This window comes from Acomys minous, assembly GCF_964271855.1.
Source record: "Acomys minous genome assembly, chromosome: 6".
Taxonomy (NCBI): domain Eukaryota; kingdom Metazoa; phylum Chordata; class Mammalia; order Rodentia; family Muridae; genus Acomys; species Acomys minous.
Window position 1 is genome coordinate 118,445,215 of NC_140487.1, and position 24,413 is coordinate 118,469,627.

The window sequence follows — 24,413 nt, forward strand, 5'->3', positions numbered from 1 at the left end:
GGTGGAGACTGTCCAGCACTGAAGAAAGAAACCTGTTACCACAGACCTGACAAACATGAGCTAATGAACCTGAACAAAACCCGTGGGAGGTGCCAGGTGTTTGTAGTGAAAGCAGAGCGCCAACAGCCTGCCGTGTAGTGATAGGGTGCCTCAGTGGGCATGCCCCGTTGATATTTTATTGCAAAGTGAATTTGCAAAGCATGTTTTATGCGAAGTAGGGCATTGCTACAGGTGACATCTGGGCAAAGCAGATTATCATCCTTGTAACTCTATGGAATAAGAAAATAAAAGCGTCCAGTGAGGTCTTTTGGCCCCGAGGCGGGGGGTGGGGGGGTGGGATGGTACATGTACAGCACCTGCTGTCAGCAATGGCATAGGTGGTCCCTCAGAGCTCTCATACTGTCTCCAAAGGATGCCTGATGAAGCTAAAGGTGTGTTCACAGGCAGATGGCACCCCTAGTTTAGAAGCCAGGGCTCTGGGAAGGCCGGAAGGCTGCAGCTCTTGGAGAGTGGGCTTCAGGGAGGTGTGCGCCGTCTCCACAGCATCTCTCTTTCTCCTTCCTAGGCAACACGGCTCTCCTAGCAGCCAACCTGCTGTTTGAGATGCTGTGTGCTCTTCCCAAAGTGACAGCTGTCTGAACCTGTGTTCCTGAAGACAGACCAGACTGTGTCATGGGCAAAGCCTCAAGGACTTGTGAGCAAGCAATGCAAGGACCAAAGAAAGCTCTCTGAGAAGTGTCACTGCTGGCTGCAAGGGAGGACAACCCAGACTGTTAACAGTGTGTGTCTCTTTCCTAATATTAAAACATTTATTAAATTTTGTGTGCCTGAGTGTATCACACGTGTGTAGGAGCCCGTGGAGGTCAGAAGGTGCCAGATGCCCTGGAACTGGAGTTACAGACAGCTGTGAGCCAACAGTGGATGCTGGGGACCAAACCTGAGTCCTCTGTAATAAACAGTAAGTGCTCTTAACTGAAGAGCCATCATCCTCCCACATCTTTCTTTCCTTCCTTCCTTTTTCTTTCTTTCTCTCTCTCTCTCTCTTTTTTTTTTTTTTGAGACAGGGCTTCTTTGTGCAGCTATGGCTGTCCTGAAACTCCTTCTGTAGACCAGGCTGGTCTTGAACTCGGGGATCTGCCCATTTCTGTCACCTAAGTGCTGGGATTAAAGACATGTGCCACCACTGCCTAGCCAAAGGTCACATCTTCTAAGGAGAAACATTGGCCTGAGAAATGCAGCGGCCCCAGGTCTGCTGGTGCACCCTGGTGCCCACCCTCGGCCCAGCACTTGAAGCTAAGCAGGATTGTGACAAGTCTGAGGTTAACTAGGCTCCATAGCAAGAGTGCAAGGCTGTCTCGGAGAAGCAAAGCCTGTCCCCCTGCCTGTCCAGACTGCTTCAATTTTGTTCCCTTTGACGGAAGGAGGTGGAGAGCAGGGGGGAGGAGACGAGATGGCATCAGGGAAGACGAATGAGATGAAAAGGCCTGGGAACTGACACTGCAAGCCCTCCATCTCTACCGTGTCTGTCTTCAGAGTGTGCCTCCTCAGAGGGGCTCAGGGCAGCGTCTGGGATTAGGCTACCATGAACATAAACAAGACAGAAGCAAGCTGCATGCAGAGCCTAGTAAAGACATTTGCAGTGAAGCCTGGGAGCTGGGTGTGGTGCGCCCACCAGCTACCCCAGCACTTGAGAAGCTGAGGCAGTGGAATCCATGCGAGTTTGAGGCTAACCTGGTCTAAAGGCAAGACCCCCACCACTGCCTTTCACGTCATCAAGACTAAAGCAGCTGAGGGCAGCTGGGCTGGGAGAGCCTCCTGACCTTCTCTGTACAACTCGGCTCTGCAGTATCTGCCCCTTAGGCTGACACCCACGCAATGGCCTCCGTTCCCCAGGCCTGCTGGGACTGAAAGCATGACAGAGTGGCATACAATTCTGGCAGTGTCCATGAAGAAGTCATCTTGTAGTACCAGAGGTGCCCGGAGAGCCATCACACATTAAAATAGTTTATTTGTTTCCAGTCCGTAATATTCTTAAAACAAAATAACATTAGCTTTAGTGCCTGTTCACAGTACAAAAACAAAAATCCCAAAACAAACGAAACTGGAAAGTAAAAACATAAAACATAAAAGACACATTTTGCTAAATAAGTCATTTGTTCTTAATAAAGTATCAAAAGTGCAAAATACACCTTCCTCTCAGATCTGTCTCCCAGGTGCAGTCATTTTTCCTAACAGGCAGATTCAGCACTGCAAGGCTGCCCCTTTTCAAGGGTGAGGAGGCCAGATTCGTGGACAGGAACTGCATTCCACCTGCAGCCCTTACTTATTCAACTATTTACTTGTTGATGGTGTGGTGCTAGGATTTTAGAACACAGGGCCTCACGTGTGCTACACAAGTGGTGACACCCCAACCTGCTATCACTTGTCTTTTGTTGGGATTTGAGCAAGGGCTCAGCGCCCAAGCTGGTTTCACCTGCTCATGCTGAGGATGACCCTGAACTCATGACCCTCCCGCCTCTGCTTCCTGAGTGCTGGGATTACAGGCATGAGCCACAGCATCTGGCTCTACTTAATCTGCCCCCCCCATCACCGGGGGGGGGGGGGGGGAGGGTGGGGAAGGGGGGGTCAAACTAAGGCGCTCACACATGCTAGGCAAACGCTTTACCACTGAGCCAGATGGAGTTCTACGTTGAAAGAAAACAAAACCAGAAAGGGGGGCTAAGTGCTTGCTTCCAGTCCCTAGTCCAAGCAAAGCAGATGGGGCAGAGCTTTCTTTCTTTCTTTCTTTTTTTTTAAGCACAGGAAAACACACATTGATGGTGGCTGCAAATGAATCACACAAAAGGCTGTGAACGAGGAGACTAACCCACTTAAAAACAAGCAAATTGGGTGCTGGCAGGTGACGGGGGAGCAGCCTCTGCCTGCAATGTCTCAGGCAGCCTACTGACTTTGGGTTAGACCCACTGCAGCTTGGTCCTGAGTGGCATGGTGAAGGGACCCCAGAATGAGCAGGCTACTTTCACCCCAGCTCCTGAAAGTGACTCACAGGCTGCCTTGAGCAGACACCCCTCTCCTCACACAGCAGTATATGAACTGAAATCGGGTCCTGTGAGATTACATTCATTTGGCATTTGGCTGAACATAAAAATAGCTCATATTTGACACAAAAACAATTCACGGGAACAACATTCTGGAAGAAAGGCTTGTGTCTGTCAAAGGTAGTGCACCTGTAATCCCAATACTTGGGAGGCTGAGGCAGGAGGGCCTTCAGATGGAGGCCAGTCTGGACTACATGGTGAGACTCTGTCTCAAAGCAAGCAAGCAAACCAAAGCTCCCCAGTGTCCTCGGTGGATCCCCCCAACCCCCCTCTTCAGCCCCCATCAGATCCTCAGGGATGATGGACTCAAATGCTCCAGGGACAGCGTCAATCCCATCACCACTTCCCTCTGCCACGGCCAATGCAAGGGCCTTTTTTGTTTGTTTGTTTTTGAGACAGGGTTTCTCTGTGTAGCCTTGGCTGTCCTGGACCCGCTTTGTAGACCAGGCTGGCCTCGAACTCACAGCGATCCACCTGCCTCTGCCTACCGAGTGCTGGGATTATAGGCGTGCGCCACCACGCCCGGCTTGCAAGGGCCTTTTATCTTCTTCGTATAGTTTTGAGAAAAGGACAAACATCTGGGGAGTTTTTGGTTTTCAGAAATTACATGTCAGGGAATTTTATCAGTTCCAGAAATGTGAAGACAAAAATCTGCCAATGAGTTAAAACATACCCACAAAGGAGCCCAGCCATAAAAATACAGAAAGAAAAAAAATTTGTGTGTATAACCTGGGTACGGAACTCAGGCTTTGTACACGCTCGGCAAGTGTTCAGCCTTAGCTCACCCTCAGCTCCAGAAACACATTTTGAGGACTGGGCACTGAGGAGCCAAAATTGCCTTCACTCTTTCCAGCTGGGCAGCTGCACGAGCAGCAGCACTGCGCGAGCGTGAACGTCTAGAGGGTCAGATGGAAGAATGAAGCCTGGCAGTGAATTCTTTATTATTATTATTATTTTTAATAAAGCTAAAGACTCTTTTTGAAAACTACAGAGTTCCTGGGCTCAAATAATTTATCACTTACCGCTGGAGCTCAGTGTTTAAAGTAGTCAGGATCCGAGGTGCTTGGTTCAAAGCAATTACAATTGGAGAATACTAACTGAGTGAATGTCCAGTCCCTGATTTGTGCCCTTCACTTTACAAAAGGGCACTTGCTTGACAGTAGAACACACCATGCGTGACAGTTGTCCAAACTCCCCTCGTGGCTTGGCCCTAAAAACAAAGGGTATGTCCTTGAGTGGGCGAGCATGATCCGGCCCTGAGCCTGAGGTGCATGGAGCCAGGCAAGCTGGAGCTGATGGGTTTGATCTGGCAGCAGGAAGCAGCAAAAAGGAAGGGAGGAAATGATTAAGCAGGCCAGAAGAAGGAAGCTAGCTGCCTGCTGGGCAGGGATCCCGACAAGTCTCAGCTCACAGTCACAAGAGACGACATGAAGATTCAGCACTTTGGGGACAACAATGTTCAAAATGCAACTGTCAGAGAGGTCAGGTTCCTTGGTTTGAAGACACGCCTGGCATTTTGCTGGAGAACAGTGAGGCAGAAAGAGCTCCTGCACCTGGCTTTTGGCAGACAGCGTAACTGCCACCATCTTAAATCTACTGGCTCTATAGCAGCTTATCTACGCTCAGAGAACAAGATCACAGGTTATGGCTCCTAGTATCAAACTCTACGACGCAGGGGCAGAGCATCTGGAGGCAGGCCGGCAGCTCAGCCATGCCAGCGCTTCTGGCTAGGCACACTGCCCTGGCTGCGGTGCTGCTTAAGTGGAGTGTGGTGAGGGGCAGGGATGGGGACAAGGGATGCTCACGAAGGATCACAGGGCTGTGCAACTCCAGTCAGTGCTCAACCCTCCCTTCTCTTGGTGGGGAAGACCAAATGTAAATGCTGCATCCTCATCCCCCTGCTTACTCCTTTTCTTTCCAATCCATGGCTGGCCAACTACTGTGGGGGATACCCCCAAAATATATGTCTCTATGCTTGCTCCCAGAAGCACGGTCACAGGTAAAATTGCTTAGAACTAGGCCTCTTTCGAAGATGCAAGACCTAGAAGCTGTGGTGGGCTGTCCCACTGAGAGCATGCGCCTTGGCAGGAGCTTGGCTGGGGCCAGGCCAGAGCCTGCTGCAGGGAGTGGGGGAGGGGCGAGTGACCCACTGCATGACAGGCTCATGAAGACCCTGAGGTTCATCCAGGCACGGCTCAGCGTCCAGCCCTGGGTTTCTCCAACATAAGGACAGGGTGGTGTGAGCATGTTACAGGGACAGTAAGAAGAGGGGATGAAGAAGGGGTCAGCAGTCTGTTTTAAATAGTGCGGCATTCGTACAGGGATGAGACAACCCAAAGGGAAGGGTTTTCATCTAGGGATCAAACCTGCGCTGTGTATTGCTCCTAGGTGACAAAGGAAAGGTCTTCTAGTCATTGCTCTGGAAGAGATATCTAAAATCTAGACTCTTCTGAAAATCCCTGTTCCTGGGGCACGTTAAAAACCTGAAGAGTCCACGTCTCAGTCTAGCTCAGGCCATGATGGGATGTAAAACCTCTGCAAGGAACCTTCCAGCAGGCGCTCCATCCACAAGGACAACTTGCTCAGCTTGCCCTTGAGGGGCTTGGGCCCGAGGCCACAGGGAGGCTTCCCTCGGGAGGAGTCAAGGTCACAGGAGGCCACGGTCTCCTCATCCACTGTCTTTAGGGGCTTGAAAAGGCAGAAATACTTCTTGTGGCCATTGAGGGCCAGCACATAGCCAGTGTAGTCTCGCTCCATAAAGTGCTTGTCATACTGGTTTGGGATTGGGGCTGCGTCCTGAGCAAACTCCAGCAAGTACTCCAGCCACTCACGGTGTTTGTCCAGACTCAGGAAGGAGAAGTGGAGGCTGCTGCTCCTGTGGGAAGAGTGGATGAAGGTTCAGAAGGTTCTGGGAGTTTAGGTGTAGGTCATGGAGGGGAGTGCTAGCACCCTAGGCAGGGCCAAACAGCCAGGAGACCTGCTTAGGAAAGGATTCGTTTTTTGAGACAGAGTTTCTCTGTGTAGCCTTAGCTGTCCTGGACTCACTTTTTAGACCAGGCTGGCCTCGAACTCATAGCGATCCTCCTGCCTCTGCCTCCCTAGTGCTGAGATTAAAGGTGTGTGCCACCACACCCAGCTAGGAAAGGATTTCTGAGGAGCTGGGGTGGGTTGCTCATGCTCTTCTGTTCAGAACCAGTAGGACATGAAAGTAAGGGGAGAGTGCTGGGGAGGCAGGAGGATTGTTCTGAGTTTGAGAGCAATTAGGAGCTGGGCTTGGTGGCACATGCCTTTAATCTCAGCACTCAGGAGGCAGAGGCAGACAGATCTTTGTGAGTTTAAGACTAGCCTGGTCGGCTGGGTGTGGTGGTGCACACCTTTAATCCCAGCACTTGGGAGGCAGAGGCAGGCGGATCTCTGTGAGTTCCCGGCCAGCCTGGTCTACAAAGTGAGTCCAGGACAGCCAAGGCTAACACAGAGAGACTCTGTCTCGAGAGAGAGAGAGAGAAAAAAAAAAAAAAAAGACTGGCCTGGTCTACAAAGTGAGATCCAGGATAGCCAAGGCTATACAGAGAAACCCTATCTCAAAAACAAACAAACAAACACCCTAACCAAGCAACCAAGCAAAACCAGCATCTAGGGCTATACAGAAGGTAGCAGATGAAGCCAGCTGTGTTCATGCATGTCTGTAATCCCAGGACTCAGGAGGCAGAGGCAGGTGGATCTCTGTGAGTTTGAGTACAGCCTGGTCTACATCATGAGTTCCAGACAGCCAGGTCTATGCAGAGAGACCTTGTCCCAATGCGCGCGCGCGCGCACACACACACACACACACACACACACATATACACACACCCCAAACCAAAGTTAAGGTCTCAGTGATGGCAGTGGTCTGGCCTGGGAAGGATAGAGAACTTCTCATCTAGCGGGAAGTGTGCAGCAGTCTTCTAGTCTCTTAAGCCAAGTGGAGAATCTTTCCCCCCCTTTTTTTTAGATACACACAACACACAGACACACACTCCCCCTCACACCGTGTGCTACACACACACACACACACACACACACTGCTTACTTACCCAGTGAATGTGTAGACTTCCAGAGCAAATTTCTGCAGCAGGCTTGTCTTGGTGGAATTGGACAGGATGAGGACCACGTTCATGTGGCCTGGCCTCAGGCGCACCAAGTTGCTGGTGTAGGTCACATCTGTGAGTTCAGTTACCTCCACGAAGCCTTTTTTAGGAATCTTGCTGTGGAGAAATATGGGAGAGTTTAGACATTGTCAGGACAGGGGGAGTGGAAGCCAGTGGAAGCCACGTGTGGTAGCACGTGCTTCAAGTCCTAGAGGCAAGAAGAAGCAGGAGACGAGAAGCTCAAGGCAAGCCTCAGCTGTGCGGCGAGTCTGAGGATAGCCTGGGCTATGAGAACAAACATGCCAAGCCCCCTTAACCTCGGCAAAACAAAACCAAAACCAGTGAAGCAAAATGCCTCCTGCCTGGATGGGCTCTGCCCTTCACCACTGACTGCGGGTGTACGACCTGTTGGCCCCAACCCACAGGTGGCCCTGGTCGGCAGCAGCCCGGCTCTGGCTGCTTTTCTTTTTTGTTTTTTTGAGACAGGGTTTCTCTTTGTAGTCCTGACTGTCCTGGACTCGTTTTGTAGACCAGGCTGACCACGAACTCACAGCGATCCTCCTGCCTCTGCCTCCCTGAGTGCAGGGATTAAAGGTGCGTATCATCATACCCGGCCTCTTGCAGCTTTTAATCCAGTGCAAAAGCAGCTGCAGACGTAAGCCAAGGAGGCCATGGATTCTCAGTCTGCTGCTAACTCAGACTGGTCCCTTGCTGGGGACATTAGCAGTCATGAGTCATGGGGACAGGCTATCCCCAGCTTCTCATTTACCACCTCCCTTCTGCCTTCTCCTTTTTCTTTCCGCTTGCATTACCAAAGCTGGGATTGCAAATCTGAAACCACACAGCACTCGGTTCATCAGTCCTGTAGAGGTCTAGTGAACCCCAGTCAGCAGTGGGAAGGGGCCCAAGAGACCTCTCAGTGGTTAAGAGTGTGCACTGAGCCAGGAACGGTGGCGCATGCCTGTAATCCCAGCACTCAGGGAGGCAGAGGCGAGCAGATCGCCGTGAGTTCAAGGCCAGCCTGGTCAAAAGAGTGAATCCAGGACAGCCAAGCTACACAGAGAAACCTTGTCTCGAAAAACAACAACAAAACCAAAAAACAAAATAAGATCATGCGCTGATCTTCCAGAGGCCCTGGCACTTGGTCCAGAGGTTCACAAGAGCCTGGACTCCAGCTCTAGAGGGATCTGCTTATTTAATAAGCATCTGAAGGCCACACACACACTCTCACTCACTCTCACTCTCTCTCTCTCTCTCTCTCTCTCTCTCTCTCTCAAAAAATAACGATTACAAAAAAAACCCTCAGAATGCCTGGGAACAGAAGTGCTTTGGAGTTTTGGGTTCTCCGCTCTCATTTTATGTATAAACATGCAATTGAGATTTTGGGGAGGTATGGCGGGCAAACTTAACACTTATGTCTGTTCATAAACCTCATCCTGAAGGTGACTTCACACATGCTTTGGGTGCATGTGCCCCAATGAGGCACAGTCTTTTTATCCCCCCACCCCCAGATGAAGTCTCAATATGTAGTCCTGGCTGTCCTGGAACTCACTATATAAAACTCACAGGGAACCACTTGCCTCTGCCCCCCAAGTACTGGGATTAAAGGTGCACACAACCATGGCAGGTACAGAACACTCTACATGTGGCCTTACATTGCTGGCCATAGTGTCACACTACAGTTAAAGTTGGGGGCTAGGGTGTTGCTCAGTGAAAGCTCTTGTCTAGCACGTGTGAGGCCCTGGGCTTGTTCCCCAGCACTGCAAACCCCCAGAAGTAATAGGCATATTTTAAAGCCAGCCGAGGGGGTGGCTCTCAGCATCATCCATCCCATAGTGCTCTGTGAGGCTGAGGGCAGGGGTGTGATGTCTGGGGAGAACCTGCTGTTTTCCTTGGTGAAGCTTGGTTCAGTCTTCCCGGCCTTCTCAGGGACTTCTTCTTTATCTGGGGGGTGTGATTCTCGCTCTTCACTGGAGTCACTGAAGAATGAAACAGAAGTTGCTTTTCTTTTCTTTTCTTTAAATGGCTATGGCACATTGGGGCTCTCACTGATACTTACCTGAAAGCCTGGACAATGACAGTGCCAAAGAGGATGAAGAGGGCCGAGAAGATGAGGGACAGCAGGGGCATCATCTCCCGCCTGAAAGGAAAGGCAGCTGTCAGCCCTGCATCTGCTGGGGCTAGTGTTTTGTCTCTCTGCCTCAGGAGGAAAACGTCCCAAACCAAAAAAAGCCTTCCACACCAAGAAACACCATCTTCGCTAGACAGGCTGTTCTGGGGTGGGGGAGGGAGGAGGGGCGGGGAGGAGGGATGGACTACTTCCTCAGTGTCCTAGTCACAGAAACTGGTGCTGGAAGGCAGCTTTGGCTATGTCTAACACATTCCGTAGAAGGGGATGAAGACTCAAGTGGACACATGAAAGGACTTTCTGACGCTGAGGTATCAGTGGCTTCAGAGTCTGGAATGATTTCAATTTAACTGACTCTTTGTGGCCAGAGTGATCAGATGTGGCCCAGGTGGGACAGGGAGTGTCACAGTCGGCTTTAGCTGTCAACTGGACACAAACTAGAGTCACCTGGAAAGAGGGAACCTCAGCAGGAGAGTTGCCTCCATCAGGCTGGCCTGCGGGCATGTGGGGATTTTCTTGATTACTATTGATACGGGAGGGCCCAGGCCACTGTGGCCAGTGCCACCCATGGGCAGGAAGGCTTGGGCACGTAAGGATGGCAGCTGAGCAAGCCAGCAAGCAGCTGTGCTCTGTGCTCTTTGCTTCAGCTCCTGCCTTGGCTTCTAGGCTGAAATAACCCTTTTCCTCCCCATGTTTGCTTTGGTCATGGACGGACATGTCTGTGCATGTACACACCAGACTCTACGCGTCATGCCCTGTGCTGGATGGCAGAATACCAGCTGAATACCAGCTCTGCTCACAGGGTGGCCAGCTGGAGATCCCTCCCTCCCAGCAGGAAGTGCCAGGCAGCAAATGGCCAACAGCAAGGAAAGAGAAAGGGAGCCAGTCACTGGACTTTCCCACTGAGCAGCACTGGACAGTGCACACGCTGATGCCTGCACACTGACACCCAAGAGTTCGAGGCTGGCTTTGATGGGAAAAAGAAACCCCACAGGGTCATACCAGTTACTGTGCAGCATGCTCTCCCAGAAGTCCGAGAGGGAGTCAGAAGCAGAGTAGAACCAACGGAGGAAAAACACCTATCAGAGAGGAAATGGGCAGTGGTCAGGACTGAGCCCAGAGGGAGGTCCCACATCCCAACAGAGCGCCTCTGAATCCCTGCTTGCTCCTGCCACTGGCGGTGCCCCCAGCCCTGGCCATGGCCCATCTTCCCGCCCCTGATGCTCACAGGGGCAAGTTCATCGGTCAGGTCTGGGAGCACAGCTTCTGCGGACAGAAATGCTGGATCTTTCCGCAGCTGGTCAAGGTAACCCAAAAGCATGAACTGATCACTCTCACTGCCAGTCCAGGGGTCTTCTAGGGTCTTAAACACCACCCTCCCTGCAGTGTTTCTCCTTTCCAAGATGGACACCTGGGAGAAAAAGAGAAAAGCCATTAGGAGTCTCAAAAACAGCAGGATATAATGACACCAGTGAAGGTTAAGGCAGGAGAATCAAGAGTTTGAGCCCAGCCTGGACGTACACAGCTAGATCTTGTATATAAAAAAAGTAAGCTGTAGTTGTCTGTACTTTTTCTCAGGGAAGATGGGCAAAGGTCCCATAAGGTCATAAATTATCCTAAAACACAAATATTGATGAGTCTAGGGTATTTGTAAGAGGTCTTGAGGTCTTTTCGAAAAAAGGAATCATTATTATTTAAGCTCACTGTGTGAACTTGCCTCCATCTCCCCAGCATCCCTGTTTTATCGTAGCAGGTAAGGGGCTCAGGGCCTTGTGCAGACAAACAAGCATTCTACCAACCGAGCCCCGTCCTCAGCCCAGGAACTAGTATTGCTTAAGACTAGGTCGCGTTATGTTACCTAGGTTGGCCTTAAACTCCTCAAATCTTGGCCTTCCCAGAACAATAATTTAAATAATTTTTGCTTTGTTTGTTTTTTGGAGACATGGTTTCTCTGTGTAGCCTTGGCTGTCCTGGACTCATTTTGTAGATGAGGCTGGCCTCGAACTCACAGGGATCTGCTTGCCTCTACCTTCTCAAGTGCTGGGATTGAGGTGTGTGCCACTGCCCTTGGTTAATTTTTGCTTCTTAAAAAAAAATTTTTTTTTTTTAAATTTGAGCCAGGCATGGTGGCACACACCTTTAATCCCAGAACTCAGAGAGGCAGAGGCAGGCAGATCTCTGTGAGTTCAAGGCCATTCTGGTTTATAAATCTAGTCCAGGACAGCCCGGATTCACTACACAGAAAACCTTGTCTTGAAAAACAAAAAAACAAAACAAAAATTCATGGACTGGGAGAGGTGGCCTTCTTAGGCAAGAGCACAGCATTTGGCTCTAAAACATAATATACTGGTAGTACACAAACTGAACAGGCTGGCCGGGCGTGGTGGCACACACCTTTAATCCCAGCACTCAGGAGACAGAGACAGGTGGATTGATGTGAGTTCAAGGCCAGTCTGGTCTACAAAGTGAGTCCAGGACAGCCAAGGCTACACAGAGAAACCCTGTCTCAAAAAACCAAAAACCAAAACCAAATTCAACAGGTTATACTTAGGAATATGTGTATATATAGATATGCAAACAATAACAATCAACTACAAAGGACATGAAGGCTGGGCGTGGTGGCACATGTCTTTAGTTCCAGCACTCGGGAGGCAGAGGCAGGCAGATCGCTGTGAGTTCAAGGCCAGCCTGGTCTACAAAGCGGGTCCAGGACAGCCAAGGCTACACAGAGAGACCCTGTCTTGAAAAACAAACAAACAAACAACAAAGGCCATGAGTTTGAGGGATGGTGATCTTCACTAGTAAGCCACCCCTCCAGCCCAGTTTCTGCTTGTCTTTTGGGACAGGATATCATGTAGTCCAGGATAGCCTGAAACTTCATCTTTCTGCCTCTACCTTCTGAGTGCTGACTACAGGTGTAAGCCATTGCAATTGGCAAAAGTAATTGCTTTTATGGTAAATTTCCAAAGCTTCTGTGAAAATTCTAAACTTTTCTTTTCTTTCTTTCTTTCTTTCTTTCTTTTTTTTTTGCCACAGACTTTGGGTGGCAGCCTCTGGCTTAATGTTGCAGTTCAAGAACATTTGCTATGCAGAAAACCTTTCTATGCCAGGCATGGTGGCGCACGCCTTTAATCCCAGCACTTGGGAGGCAGATGTAGGCAGATCACTGTGAGTTCCAGGCCAGCCTGGTCTACAAAGCGAGTCCAGGACAGCCAGGGCTGTTACACAGAGAAACCTTGTCTCAACAAACAAACAAACAAACAACAACAACAACAAAACCCAAACAAATCAAAACCAAAACCAAAACCACCTTTCCATGACAACTTATGTCACTGAACAGAAGAGATGGCAGGTGGTTCTCTTCCTTTCTGTGTGCTAGGGATGAACCCCAGGGCCTCCTGCTTTTCAGAGAAGCACCCCATCACCAAACTGCAATCCCACTCCAAAAGAAGAGCCTCGGGGGCTGGGGTGGTGGTGAGAACAGAGAGGCCTGAGTATGTTAGCAGTGGCCTGAGATTTGGAAAACAAGGCTTGCTCCTGAGTTCTGTACTACTATACCCATCCTGAGGAAAAGCTGTTGGAAAAGGCTGGCACATCCCAGTCTCCCCTCATGGGAAGTGTCCCAGTGGCATGGCTGGGATGGAATCCAGTTGGGGGAAGGAGGGCCTTCTAGGGAGGTCTGGAGCCCACATGGGGGATATAAAAAGGCTAAGCCAAAGACAGAGGTCAGAATAAGATTCAAGTGGGTCTCAGAGGTTTCTGGATGTCTGGACTCTGTACTCAGCACTCCCAAGGCAGGAGGAATGGAAACGAGGGTTGAGGTCCATGGCTTACCCCTGACTTCCCTTGAAAGGCCTCGATGTCTGGTAGCAAGGTGCTGGCAAACTCCTGCTGCCGGCTGCTGTAGACATGCACGAACCGCACTGTGTCTTGCGAGTTTGCCAGTGCAAAGGACAGGAAGGCTTCGAAGGGTTTGCCTAGCTTGCTAGCCTCGGCTGTCAGTAAAACCACACAATACCTGCACAAAAACAGGAGAGGAGGTCCTAAAACCAATCCTGGGCAGGGCCAGGCTGCCAATGGCTGCTAATGGAAACCTCTGTTTCTGGCCAGGCAGTGATGGCACACGGCATTAATATCAGCACTCGGGAGGCAGAGGCAGAGGCAGGTGGATCACTGAGTTCGAGGCTAGCCTCGAAACCCTGTCTCGAAAAAAACAAAACAAAACAACAACAACAAAAGAAAGAAAGAAAGAAAGAAAGAAAGAAAGAAAGAAAGAGAAAGAAAACCTCTGTTCCTATGAGGAAGCTTCCTATCTCAGAGAGGCAGGGTTGGATCTATCTTAGGGCAAGGTGACGGGACCTCATTCTGAAGGGGCTGCCACTGCAAGGTTCTGGCGGAAGCCTAGCGTGTATGCATTCATGCTCCCGAACATTCACCGCGCTCTCAGGCAACACTCCTACCCTCATTCCAGTGGAGAAGACTGACAGCAGATACACAGGCACGTGAATGGGTAAAGACAGTGCTGTGAGAAAAGGGAGTGGAAGGGACAGAGGCTGGGGAGGAGCGGAAGTCTTTCTCCTGCAGGCCAGGAAAATGCCACCTGATATCCGAGCAGAGACTTAATGAAGTGCTGTGTGGGAGAGGAAAAGAAGGCAGAGCAACTTAACTTGACCTAGGTTTGGAGAGACCAATGGCAGATGTGCGGGGAACTGACGGGAGGGTAAAGGAGCAGGCTGGAGTACGGCACGTGGGTGGTGGTGGCCTGCTCAAGAGCGGCAGCAGGGAAATAGTGAGGCCTCGGAGAGATCTTAAGATGTATGTGGGGGTCAGCTTTCTCATTCCGACATGTGGGTCTCAGAGATCACACCAGATAGTCAGGCTTGACAGCAGTACCTATGCCTTGTTGAGCCATCTGGCTGGCCTTCAGGTATCTGCTAGATATGGTGGCCCACATTTATAACGTCAGCATGTGGTCCGAAGGTGCCCTGGACTCAGATACCCCACGTCTTCACAGAGGTTTGATGCCCGATAGGAAGACACTGCTGCTCCCCCCACCTCAGTGAGAGGCTGAGCCCTGAGTTCTTACTTCCTCTGTCGGTGAGACCGCTTCACGGGACAGAGTTCCTGGAAGAGCCTCTGGTTGGTGAGCCGGGCCGCCAGCAGGTACTTGTTCTGGGTGATGAAGTCCTCAATGACCTGCTTCTTTAGCCCTCGAGCCTGGAGAAACACCAACAAGCACTCAGTTTCCCCCGGCACACAGGCCCTCTTCCCCAGCTTCTGAAGACTGTGGATGACCCTGGCTAAAGCCACAGCACAAGGCAAGAAATGTGTGGCCTACCAAGAAGAGACTTGATACCCTATGAGCATATACAGGGGGAGGAGGTCCCCCTCAGTCACAGTCATAGGGGAGGGGAGTAAGGGGAAAATGGGAGGGAGGGAGGAATGGGAGGATACAAGGGATGGGGTAACCATTGAGACATAATATGAATAAATTAATAACATATTTAAAAAATAATAATAATATCAAAAAAAAAAAAGAAAGAAAGAAAGAAAGAAAATGTGTGGCGATGTCTCTTAACAACTCAGGTAGCTGGGCATAGGGGCGCATGCCTTTAATCTCAGCACTTGAGAGGCAGAGGCAGGTGAATCGCTGTGAGTTCGAGGCCAGCCTGGTCTACAAAGTGAGTCCAGGACAGTCAAGGCTACACAAGAAAAACCCTGTCTTGAAAAACAAAAACAACTCAGGTGTAGGTCACGATGCAGCCAGGTCATGCTCAGGAAAAAGTCAGGGGGTTTTCTCCACCCTCCCCCAAGACAGTGTTTCTCTGCCTTGGCTGTCCTGGTCTCCTCTGTAGACCAGTCTGGCCTCAAACTCAGAGAACCACCTGCCTCTACCCACCAAGTGCTGGGATTAAAGGGTGTGACATTGACACCACTACCCATCTTAAAGAATGTCAACTTTTTTTGTTTTGTTTTGTTTTTTTGAGACAGGATCTCTCTGTGTAGCCTTGGCTGTCCTGGACTCACTTTGTAGACCAGGCTGGCCTTGAACTCATTATTCACCCGCCTCTGCCTCCTAGAGTGCTGGGACTACTGACATGTGCCACTGTGCCAGGTGACACCCCTATGCTGAATGGGTTGCCTATTACAGCGGGTAGAGAGTGCCTTTCCTTCCTTGACTTAACCACTTTAGGGTACAGTCTTACTATGGATGCCCCAATCAGTATTGTATTCACTATACAGCAGTCAGGCAACGAAGTGTTTATGAAATGAAATGGCCAAAATAAAGCACATTGTTTTTATTTGTAATTATGTGTGTGTGTGTGTGGGCATGTGCACGTGAGTGTAGGCAACCACAAGGTCCAGAAGAGACTGCCAGATCCCCTGGAACTGGTTATAGGTGTCTGCGAGCCCCCCAACACCTATGCAGGGAACAGAGTTCTGAAACTTTGGGTCCTCTGGAAGAGCAGTGTGTAAGCATTCGGTTACTGTGTAGTTTAAGTTCTGATTTTCTGTCTAAACGGTGTGTAAACTCTGCTCCCCAACTGTCCCTCTGTTATGCCAATAAAGCAGTTTACAGCCAATCGGTGAGCAGGGAAGAGAATACGGCTGGGCTTCCTGCCAGCCAATGGAGGAGGAGTTAGGGAAGGAGCAATAGAAGAAGGCAAAGGAAGTGAAGGAGGAAGGCGCTGGAACCGAGGCAAACTACAGAAGCACAAGTATCGCTGGGATGTTGGCTGCAGTGAGACATAGAGGGTAAGAAGAGACTGGAGCTGCTCAGACTGTGCTGTAAGCCTTGTATTGTAAGAGTCAATCATTTGTGTGGTAGTCAGGTTAAGAGATAAGCTAAGAGAAACAAACACAGTTGTATAAAATAACTGCAACAGCAGTGCATGTGTTTTAACTGCTGAGCCTTCTCTCCAGCCCCCAAATAAAGCTTTTAATAAAACTTATTGTAGCCGGGCGTGGTGGTGCACACCTTTAATACAAGCACTCGGGAGGCAGAGGCAACCAGGTCTACAAAGCGAGTCCAGGACAGCCAAGGCTACATAGAGAAACCCTGTCTCAAAAAACCAAAACCAAAACCAAACAATGACAACAACAAAAAACAAACGAACAAAAAACATAAAACAAACTTATTGTAGTCTCTTAAGATTCAAGGACCAGTGGGCATGGTGACACCCACTTTAAATCCGAGCACTTGGGAGGCGGAGGCAGGTGGATCTATGTGAGTTCAAGGTCAGTCTGGTCTATATAGTGAGTGAGACTTTGCCTAAAAAGCAAAATCCTAAAACCAACAAAAATCTCTTTTCTCAAACCAATATTCTCCTGCCTCAGCCTTTAGAGTCCTGAAATTCCAGGTATATGCCATCTGAGACATTTTTAAAGAAGTAAAACACCACTGTGTCGGATTAAACAAAAATAACAACATTTAGTGCATCAGTAAGAAGAAATGCCAAAAGAGTTTCTCCTTTGCAGTTTTGTCTTTCTGTGGTTTATTCATGAGTGTGCCCGTGTGTGCCTGAGCACACTCAGAGGTCAGAGGATGATGTGCAGGAGTTGGTTTTCTCCCTTTACCACTGGGTCCCATGGACAGGACTCAGGGTCAGGCTAGGCAGTAAGCACTTTTACCCAGAGTCATCTGGATCCGGATCCCTCCCTCCCATTCCTTCCTCTGTCTTTGAGGCTCAGGCTAACCTCAGACTCATTATATAGTTGAGAATGACCTTGAACTCCTGATCCCTCCAGTACTGAGAGAAAAGCTTGCTTTCCAGTTCACTTCTGTTGCTCAGTTACATGAGGCGCACATACCTGGATCACGTCGGCAGGCTTGTTTATGTGCTCTTTGAAGATCAGCATGGTGGGTGCATAGACGTTGACGTTGTACTGCCTGGTCATCTCCTCTGTGCCTCTCAAGCCGACGTACACATACCCAAACGACACGTAATCTTTGTATGCAAAGGCTGTCAGCTGTAAGGGTGTAAGAGAGGAAGGAAATGAAAGGGACAGCTCGGAACCGAGCAAACCTGTTAACATCAAAGCTAAAATGAGCTGCCAGCTGATGGAGACCTGTGAGTCTTCCTCACCCTCCAGCATTGACTGCAGAAAGTCCATGGTACTCCACACACAAAAGCTCAGCAAAGGTAAACACAACTAATTTTCTCAAGAGATAAAACAAGATTTTCATTATGCTAAAATCTTGCCTGGGTGCATCAGTGTGTCCATGTGTGTCCATGTGTGTGTGTCCGTGTCCATGTGCGTGTGTGTGTGTGTTGTCCATTCCAGCAATAAATTCCCACAGGCTGAGCAGCCTTATCACAAACACTTGAGACCAAAATGGTTCCAACTCCTTCAGAGTTTGGAATATTAGCAGGTCCATTATGAAGTATTCTTGGGGACAGCACCAAATTTAAACCTCAAATCTGTATGTTACACACAACGGGTGAAGATAACTGCATACATTCCAGTGTGCCTATGTCTGGACTGTCAATTGTCACATGAGGTCGGGGTGGACTTTTTTGCTGTGGCAAGGCACTGATGTTCAAGAGTTTTCTGATTTGGGATTTTTAAGTTAGAAAGGCTCAAATACATAACTCTACGAAGATAAGCAGGCTCAGGCTGTGACACAGAGCTGGCTCCCTGCCAGCTGCTGTCGAGGATGACTTACCTTGTATAGCAGTGGCACCGCCGGCGTCTGGCCAAACAAGAGCGCGTGAGGCTTATTCTCCTGCTGCCAGCCAGAGAGGAATCGCACGTAATTTTTATTTGTAACCTTAAATTGGAAATAGAAGGTTAGTTGCAATATTTAACTAAAAAGAAGATTTATCTGTGTATGAATGTTTTGCCTGTATGGATGTATGGGCACCACACGTGTCTGGTGCTCATAAAGGTCAGAAGAGGCTATCAAATTCCCTGCAACTGGAGCTACAGTGGTTGTAAGCGTCTATTTGGGTGCTGGGAACTGAACCCAGGTTTTCTGGAAAAGCAGCCAGTGCTCTTAACTACTGAGGCATCTCTTTTGCACCAATATTTAATTCTCAACAACTTATTATACTTCTGTCAGTATATGATGTATAAAGACCTTGTTTATAAAAACAAAAAAATAAAAAGATGTGGTCCTGATGAGACTTGATAGGCTAGGGTCAGACGGTAGGGATGGAGGGCTCCCCCTTTATGAGGCTTAGGATGGGGAAGGGGAGGGAGAGGGAGGCATGGAGGGACAGGGAGAAGACAAGGGAGGGGGCTACAATAGGGATATGAAGTGAATAAATTAAAATTAAATAAATTAATTAAAAATATAAAGTCACTTCTCAAGTTGGTTCTTTCTTGTTTGGTTTTTGGTAGGAGTCATGGGACTGAATCCAGGGCATCTCTAAGCACAAGCGGGGCCTTGGCCCCCATAGTGGACTTGAGCAGAAGGTACAGAGTGCTCATCCTGTAGAACGGCTTCTGTCAGACTGGAGGGATGCTCAGCAGGTAAGGGAGCATGCTGCTCTTGTAGAGCACCTAAGACTCAAACACCAACAAAACTACATTCGTTTATTTTGTGTATGTGTGTAGGTACATGAGCTATGCATCCATGTGTGGGTCGGAGGGACCCTTTCAGGAGTCAGTTCTCCTTCCACCATGTGGGTGCTCATGGCAAGCAGCTTGTCTCTTTAAACATGAGGCCTTCTCACCGGAATCAGGTATCAGCTTGGCCCAACACAACAGGTGCCCAAGAGCCCAGAAGAGGGTATTTAGATCTATACAACCTTGCTTTGATTTCAACATGATAATGATTGCTGTTCAATGATAATAGTAATATACAGACTTAGGTTAAAAAAAAAAGAGACCACTAAATTGTATCAGTCTAAAGTATATGACTTCAAATTGCAGAGCAAGCGGGTAACTTATATTGCTTATCCCGCTACATGGGAATAGCTTTGAGACTGGCTGAGACATAAATGTCTATATACAGCCAATTATTTCTTGATGGCTACAGAATCCCATAATTTATTATTACATGCCATTCTTCATATGGCATAAATGAAGATTTACAGATGTCTTTCTTTTGCTCATATAAGGAGCAAAGAACCATCCTTAACTGATCTGTGTATACCGCACATCTCATACATTTATAATTTTAGGACGGTATAATACTTGCGAGAATTACATTTTCAGAACAAAAGAACGAGACATTGATGCTGGATTAGAACTGACAGGACGAATCCTCCAGGATGCTGAGATCCTGACATATCTGTTCCAGCACCCTGCATGTTCCAGCCTCGACTGCTTCGATGACTGTTCCTTCTCAGAGCCTGCTCCCAGGACAGCTTCAAAGAAAGCTGCTGATCTCAATTAGTCCAGCATTTCAGACTGCTCCAAACAGGACTTCTAATTAAGCCTAGAATTTCTCAACATTTAGAGGCTGGACCATGAACGTTACTGCTAGCTTAACCATTTTTTTCCTAAACCTACTTGGGCCCCCAAAAGGTATTCTACTCCCCAAAATTGGCAGGAAGCAACCTTAAGAGAACAACATTCCATTTCCATTAAGGTGGGGTGGTTAGATTTCGGTTGTTTTCCCGGGTAGTAGATGCTTGGTGCTTTAAAAAGGTTGGTTACAAGTTATTAATGGTCTTATTCAGAGAGAAAATGAAGTTAGACTCGGGGATTTCTCTTTTTTATTTTTCTTTTCTCTATCTTCCTTCTTAGGCAAGGAGAAAAGGGTTGAAAAGAAAGATAGGAGATATAGAAATATCTTACAGGAATAATAAGACAAATGGTGGGTTGTTATAGCTACTCTTCAACTTATAAATATTGTTCTATTTTAAAATAAGGTTATTTTAATATATTGATACAAATTCAAGGTTAGGTTACTTTGTCTCACACACAGACACACACACACACACACACACACACACACTCCTATTCTAGTATGGGGTATTGTACCCATACAACTCTGTATAATACGAGGTTTGCTTCCAGTACTTTTAAAAAAAAGATTTATTTATTATATATATATTTTAAAAAAGATTTATTTATTATGTATACAGTGCTCTGCCTGCATATACACCTGCAGGCCAGAAGAGGGCATCAGACTTCATTATTGATGGCTGTGAGCCACCATGTGGTTGCTGGGAATTGAACTCATGACCTTTGGAAGAGCAGCCAGTGCTCTTCACCTCTGAGCCATCTCTCCAGCCCCTACTTCCAGTACTTTTAAAGCCAGTATTACAAACTGTTAGGATAATTAAATAATGCAAGTTAATTGTTAGTTGATCAACTCATGGTCATGTCAGATACTAGTCTAATTTAGCATAGGAATATACATCCTAGGTTTAACAGAGAGATGATTCTATAGATTACATAAAAATGAATCAGTAAGTGGTCTTCAAAACCTGAGAGACCTGCAGAAAATGGCATTTAAAGATTTTTTATTTTATTTTAAGGATTCTTCGACAATGAGACATGTCAGCTCCTCCTGGAAGCAACCCCAGTCTACCTCAAAGATGAGCATTGAAGAATCTCCATATGGAGATGGCTTCAAATGTGGCAAGCAAAACACCTGTCCTCATTTCTACCACAGACAGAATTCTGCCTAAAATGAGCAAGCATGGAAGACAGGGTAAGCAAGTCCTTAATAGTTCCTGCTTCACAAATATACTAGACCACAAGGCTGAAGATGATGCTCCAGAGTTACAGAATTTTTGGATGGCTGTCCAGGCAGTGAACTATCTCTATCATTTTTTATTTTTAGAAGTTGCTAGCCAGTACTTCCTGCTTACTTAGGTAATTATTCCTTCTCAAGTCTCTGCTGGGGTTGAAGACCAGATAGGTATCCTTTTACAGTTAAGCTTAATTGCTTAGGAATTAAGGAGGTATTTTTAGGTCTAGATAGATATTTTTAGGTTGATAGATATGAGATATAGATATGATAGAGATTGATTTAAGTACAGAATTTTAGAATCATCAAGATAGGGAAAATAGTATTTTCTCCAAGGTTGCCAAAATACAAATAAGGAAAACACTATGAATGTAACTTTCCTGATTGTTTCCTGGTTCTTCCTGCTGTTATATACATGTAGAATAATATATAGATGTAAAAGAGGGCCTTTTATTAGACTAAAAGGGGGAATTGTGGAGGAATGTCTTTGGCTTTTTTTGTTTTTGTTTTTTTTTATACAGGGTTTCTCTGTGTAGCCTTGGCTGTTCTGGGCACTCTCTGTAGACCAGGCTGGCCTTAAACTCACAGTGATCCACGTGCCTCTGCATCCCAAGCTCTGGGATTAAAAGCGTGCGCCATCATACCCAGCTGGAATGTCTTGTATACCTGCAGCAGTTGTCAATAAAGAGCTATTTGGTGGCACAACCCTTTAATCCCAGTACTTGGGAGGCAGAAGCTGGCAAATCACTGTGAGTTCGAGGCCAGCCTGGTCTACAAAGTGATCTAGGACAGCCAAGGCTGCACAGAGAAATCCTGTCTCAAAAAACCAAAAAGAACTGTCTGGCCAATCAGCTGGGCAAAAGGACAGGAAGTGGAAAGTGGGACTTCCTGGTAGGGAAAAAGGAACTCTGGGAAGGAGAGAGAACAAGGGTTTTTTCGTCAGGTGATATGGAGAAGAGATGTGTTCATGAATGCTGGGAGGAAAACTGAGCACATGGCTGTAGGGACAGACTGGTGGAGTAGAAGCCACCCTGGGAGTCATCAGTTTGCCAAGTCATTGATTTTTAATCTGGGTTTTAAAGGTACTAGGATTAGAGTAACTCAGATTCTGCCCAGCACAGTGCTTATAGCTTAAAAATAAATCATATAGTCTTTCTGTGTCTGTCATTGGGGAACTAGCCGGTTAAAGAAAACTACTGCCAGCTGGGCGTGGGGCTGCAGGCCTTTAATCCCAGCCCTCGGGAGGCGGAGGCAGGCAAATCTCTGAGTTTGAGGCCAGCCTAGTCTACAAAGCAAGCACAGGATACCCAGGCCTACACAAAGAAACCCTGTCTTGAAAAATCAAAACCAAACAAACAAACAAAAAGAAAACTATTGCCTTAATAATTTACTATATTACTAATTAATTCAGAGTGAAGACTGGGAGGTTCCAGCTGGCAGGATTCTGGAACATTCTGTGGGTCTTTGGGAATCACATTCACGTTATCAGGCTTGGCAACAAGCCCCTTTACCTTCTGAGCCAGCTCTCTGGCCCTCAATTAGCTTTTACTTTTTGTTTTCTATTTAAGACAAATTCCCTCCAAGTAGCCCTGGCTGTTCTAGAACTTGCTATATAGGTCAATCTAGCCTTGAACCCACACAGATCTGCTTTCCTCTGTCTCTCAAATGCTGGGATTAAAGGCGTGCACCACCATGACTGGCTTCTCACCAAGCTTGTAAAGTTCCAGAAATAATACAATGTAATCTAATTTTCATATTTTCTTTCTTTCTTCTCTTGTTTGTTTCTTCATTGTTTTGGGGTTGTTTTGTTTTGTTTTCTGAGTCAGGGTTTCTGTGTAGCCTTGGCTGTCCTGGACTTGCTTTGTAGACCAGGCTGGCTTCGAATTCATAGTGATCTGCCTGCCTCTGCCTCCTGAGTGCTGGGATTATAGTTGTGCACTACCATGCACGGCTTGATTTTCTTATTTGCACAGGACAAATATATGCATATGAATAAACGAATGAGCCATAAATCCTACCATGTGACCTAACTTTGTTGTTGTTTAGGAAACAGGACTGTAGCTTCAGATCAGGTTCCTGTGAGCTGCTTACTAACAGCAGTGAGTTCTCTGCCGCTGTGTGTTACTGATTTAGCCTTCAGTCTCCCAGGCGCCATCGTATGATTTGGTGTAAGGAAATGGTGTGTATCTTGACTGCTCAGAGCGAAGACTGGGAGGTTCCAGCTGGCAGGAGCATTCTCAGGGACACTTACCTTCTCCACCAAGTTCCCTGGAAGAAGATTCTCTACGAACTGCCGTAGGTTCTCGTGAACCACCGCATTGTGGAAGAAGGAGATTTTCCCATTGATGATTCCTAGGATGGATGGGGTGCTGTGTGCTCCCAGGTGATGGGCCAGGCGTCTTTCGTACCCAGCATGGACAACACCAATCCCTACACCTGAAAAGCATATAAGAGCTCCATGAAGCTTTGTTAAGACTGGCAGGAAGGAATGCTGACACGTCCTTTGCAGTGGAAAGGAAGCCTATCTGGGCTGGGCCAACAGTTTTCTCACGGCTGGCTTAGCATTCTGTCCCTCTTAGAACTCTAGATTAGTCAGCTTCTCTATCCAGCAATCTGGCAATAGTTACAAATGGCTGTAAGCCTGCGTATCTTTTAAGCTTGTATTTCTAGTTGTGGGAGCAGGTTATGAGGAAATTCTTTAAAAGAAAAGAGAGTCAGAGAGATGGCGCTGCGGGTAGAGGACCTTGCTGTCAAGCCTGAGGTCCATCCCTGGAACCCACAAGATAGAAGGAGAGAACTGCCCTCTGACCTTTGCACACTATCTTGTGAAAACACACACACACACACACACACACACACACACACACACACACACACAAAGTAAATTCGAGAGATAGAGACAGAGAGAGAGAAATCTGTATACCATGTTCCTACCCATAAACAAACATGTATGAACCACCTAAGAGGCCAACAACTCAGCAACGGTACCTCACCCAGCACCACTGCCTATGACTGACCATTAGGAGAAAGTCACATGTCACCCTTGGGAATGACACATCTCTCCTTTCTACACACTATATTGAAATGCTTAAGTGTACAAATTGTGGGCCTGTGAGACGGCTCAGTGGGTAACTGTGCTGTACAAGGTGATCATCTGAGTTTGATCCCCGGCACTCATGGGAAGGTGGGAGAAGAGAATCAGCTCCAAGGGCTGCCCTCTGTCCTCCACATGCTTGCTCTTGCATGTGTGTGTCTCCTCACACCCCAATACCCAATAAAATAAAATAAACTACCAATTTGGGGACTGGAGAGATGGTTCAGAAGTTTTGTGGTTTTGTTTTTGTTTTTTCGAGACAGGGTTTCTCTGTGTATCCTTGGCTGTCCTAGACTCACTTTGTAGATCAGGCTGG

General features: G+C 47.7%; 2 protein-coding genes across 5 annotated transcripts in view; one reads left to right on the forward strand and one right to left on the reverse strand.

Moving 5' to 3' along the window:
- AGMAT (agmatinase (putative)) overlaps nt 1-817 on the forward strand; it is a 14,506-nt gene extending 13,689 nt beyond the window's left edge. The window contains exon 7 of the mRNA XM_084784924.1: nt 566-817. Within this exon, the coding sequence (XP_084641050.1) occupies nt 566-639 (74 nt within the window). The 3' untranslated portion in view covers nt 640-817. The remainder of the gene's footprint in view (nt 1-565) is intronic.
- A 1,174-nt stretch (nt 818-1,991) lies between these two features.
- The window catches only part of DNAJC16 (DnaJ heat shock protein family (Hsp40) member C16), a 34,854-nt gene continuing 12,432 nt past the window's right edge, over nt 1,992-24,413 (reverse strand). For all 4 annotated transcript variants that reach the window (XM_084784917.1, XM_084784916.1, XM_084784919.1 and 1 more), the window contains exons 5-15: nt 23,255-23,439; nt 18,022-18,126; nt 17,166-17,324; nt 14,440-14,570; nt 13,188-13,371; nt 10,582-10,764; nt 10,356-10,432; nt 9,285-9,365; nt 9,106-9,204; nt 7,172-7,342; nt 1,992-5,973 (exon numbers count right to left, since the gene is read on the reverse strand). In XM_084784917.1, coding sequence (XP_084641043.1) covers nt 5,598-5,973; nt 7,172-7,342; nt 9,106-9,204; nt 9,285-9,365; nt 10,356-10,432; nt 10,582-10,764; nt 13,188-13,371; nt 14,440-14,570; nt 17,166-17,324; nt 18,022-18,126; nt 23,255-23,439 — 1,751 coding nt within the window. In that variant the 3' untranslated portion in view covers nt 1,992-5,597. The remainder of the gene's footprint in view (nt 5,974-7,171; nt 7,343-9,105; nt 9,205-9,284; nt 9,366-10,355; nt 10,433-10,581; nt 10,765-13,187; nt 13,372-14,439; nt 14,571-17,165; nt 17,325-18,021; nt 18,127-23,254; nt 23,440-24,413) is intronic.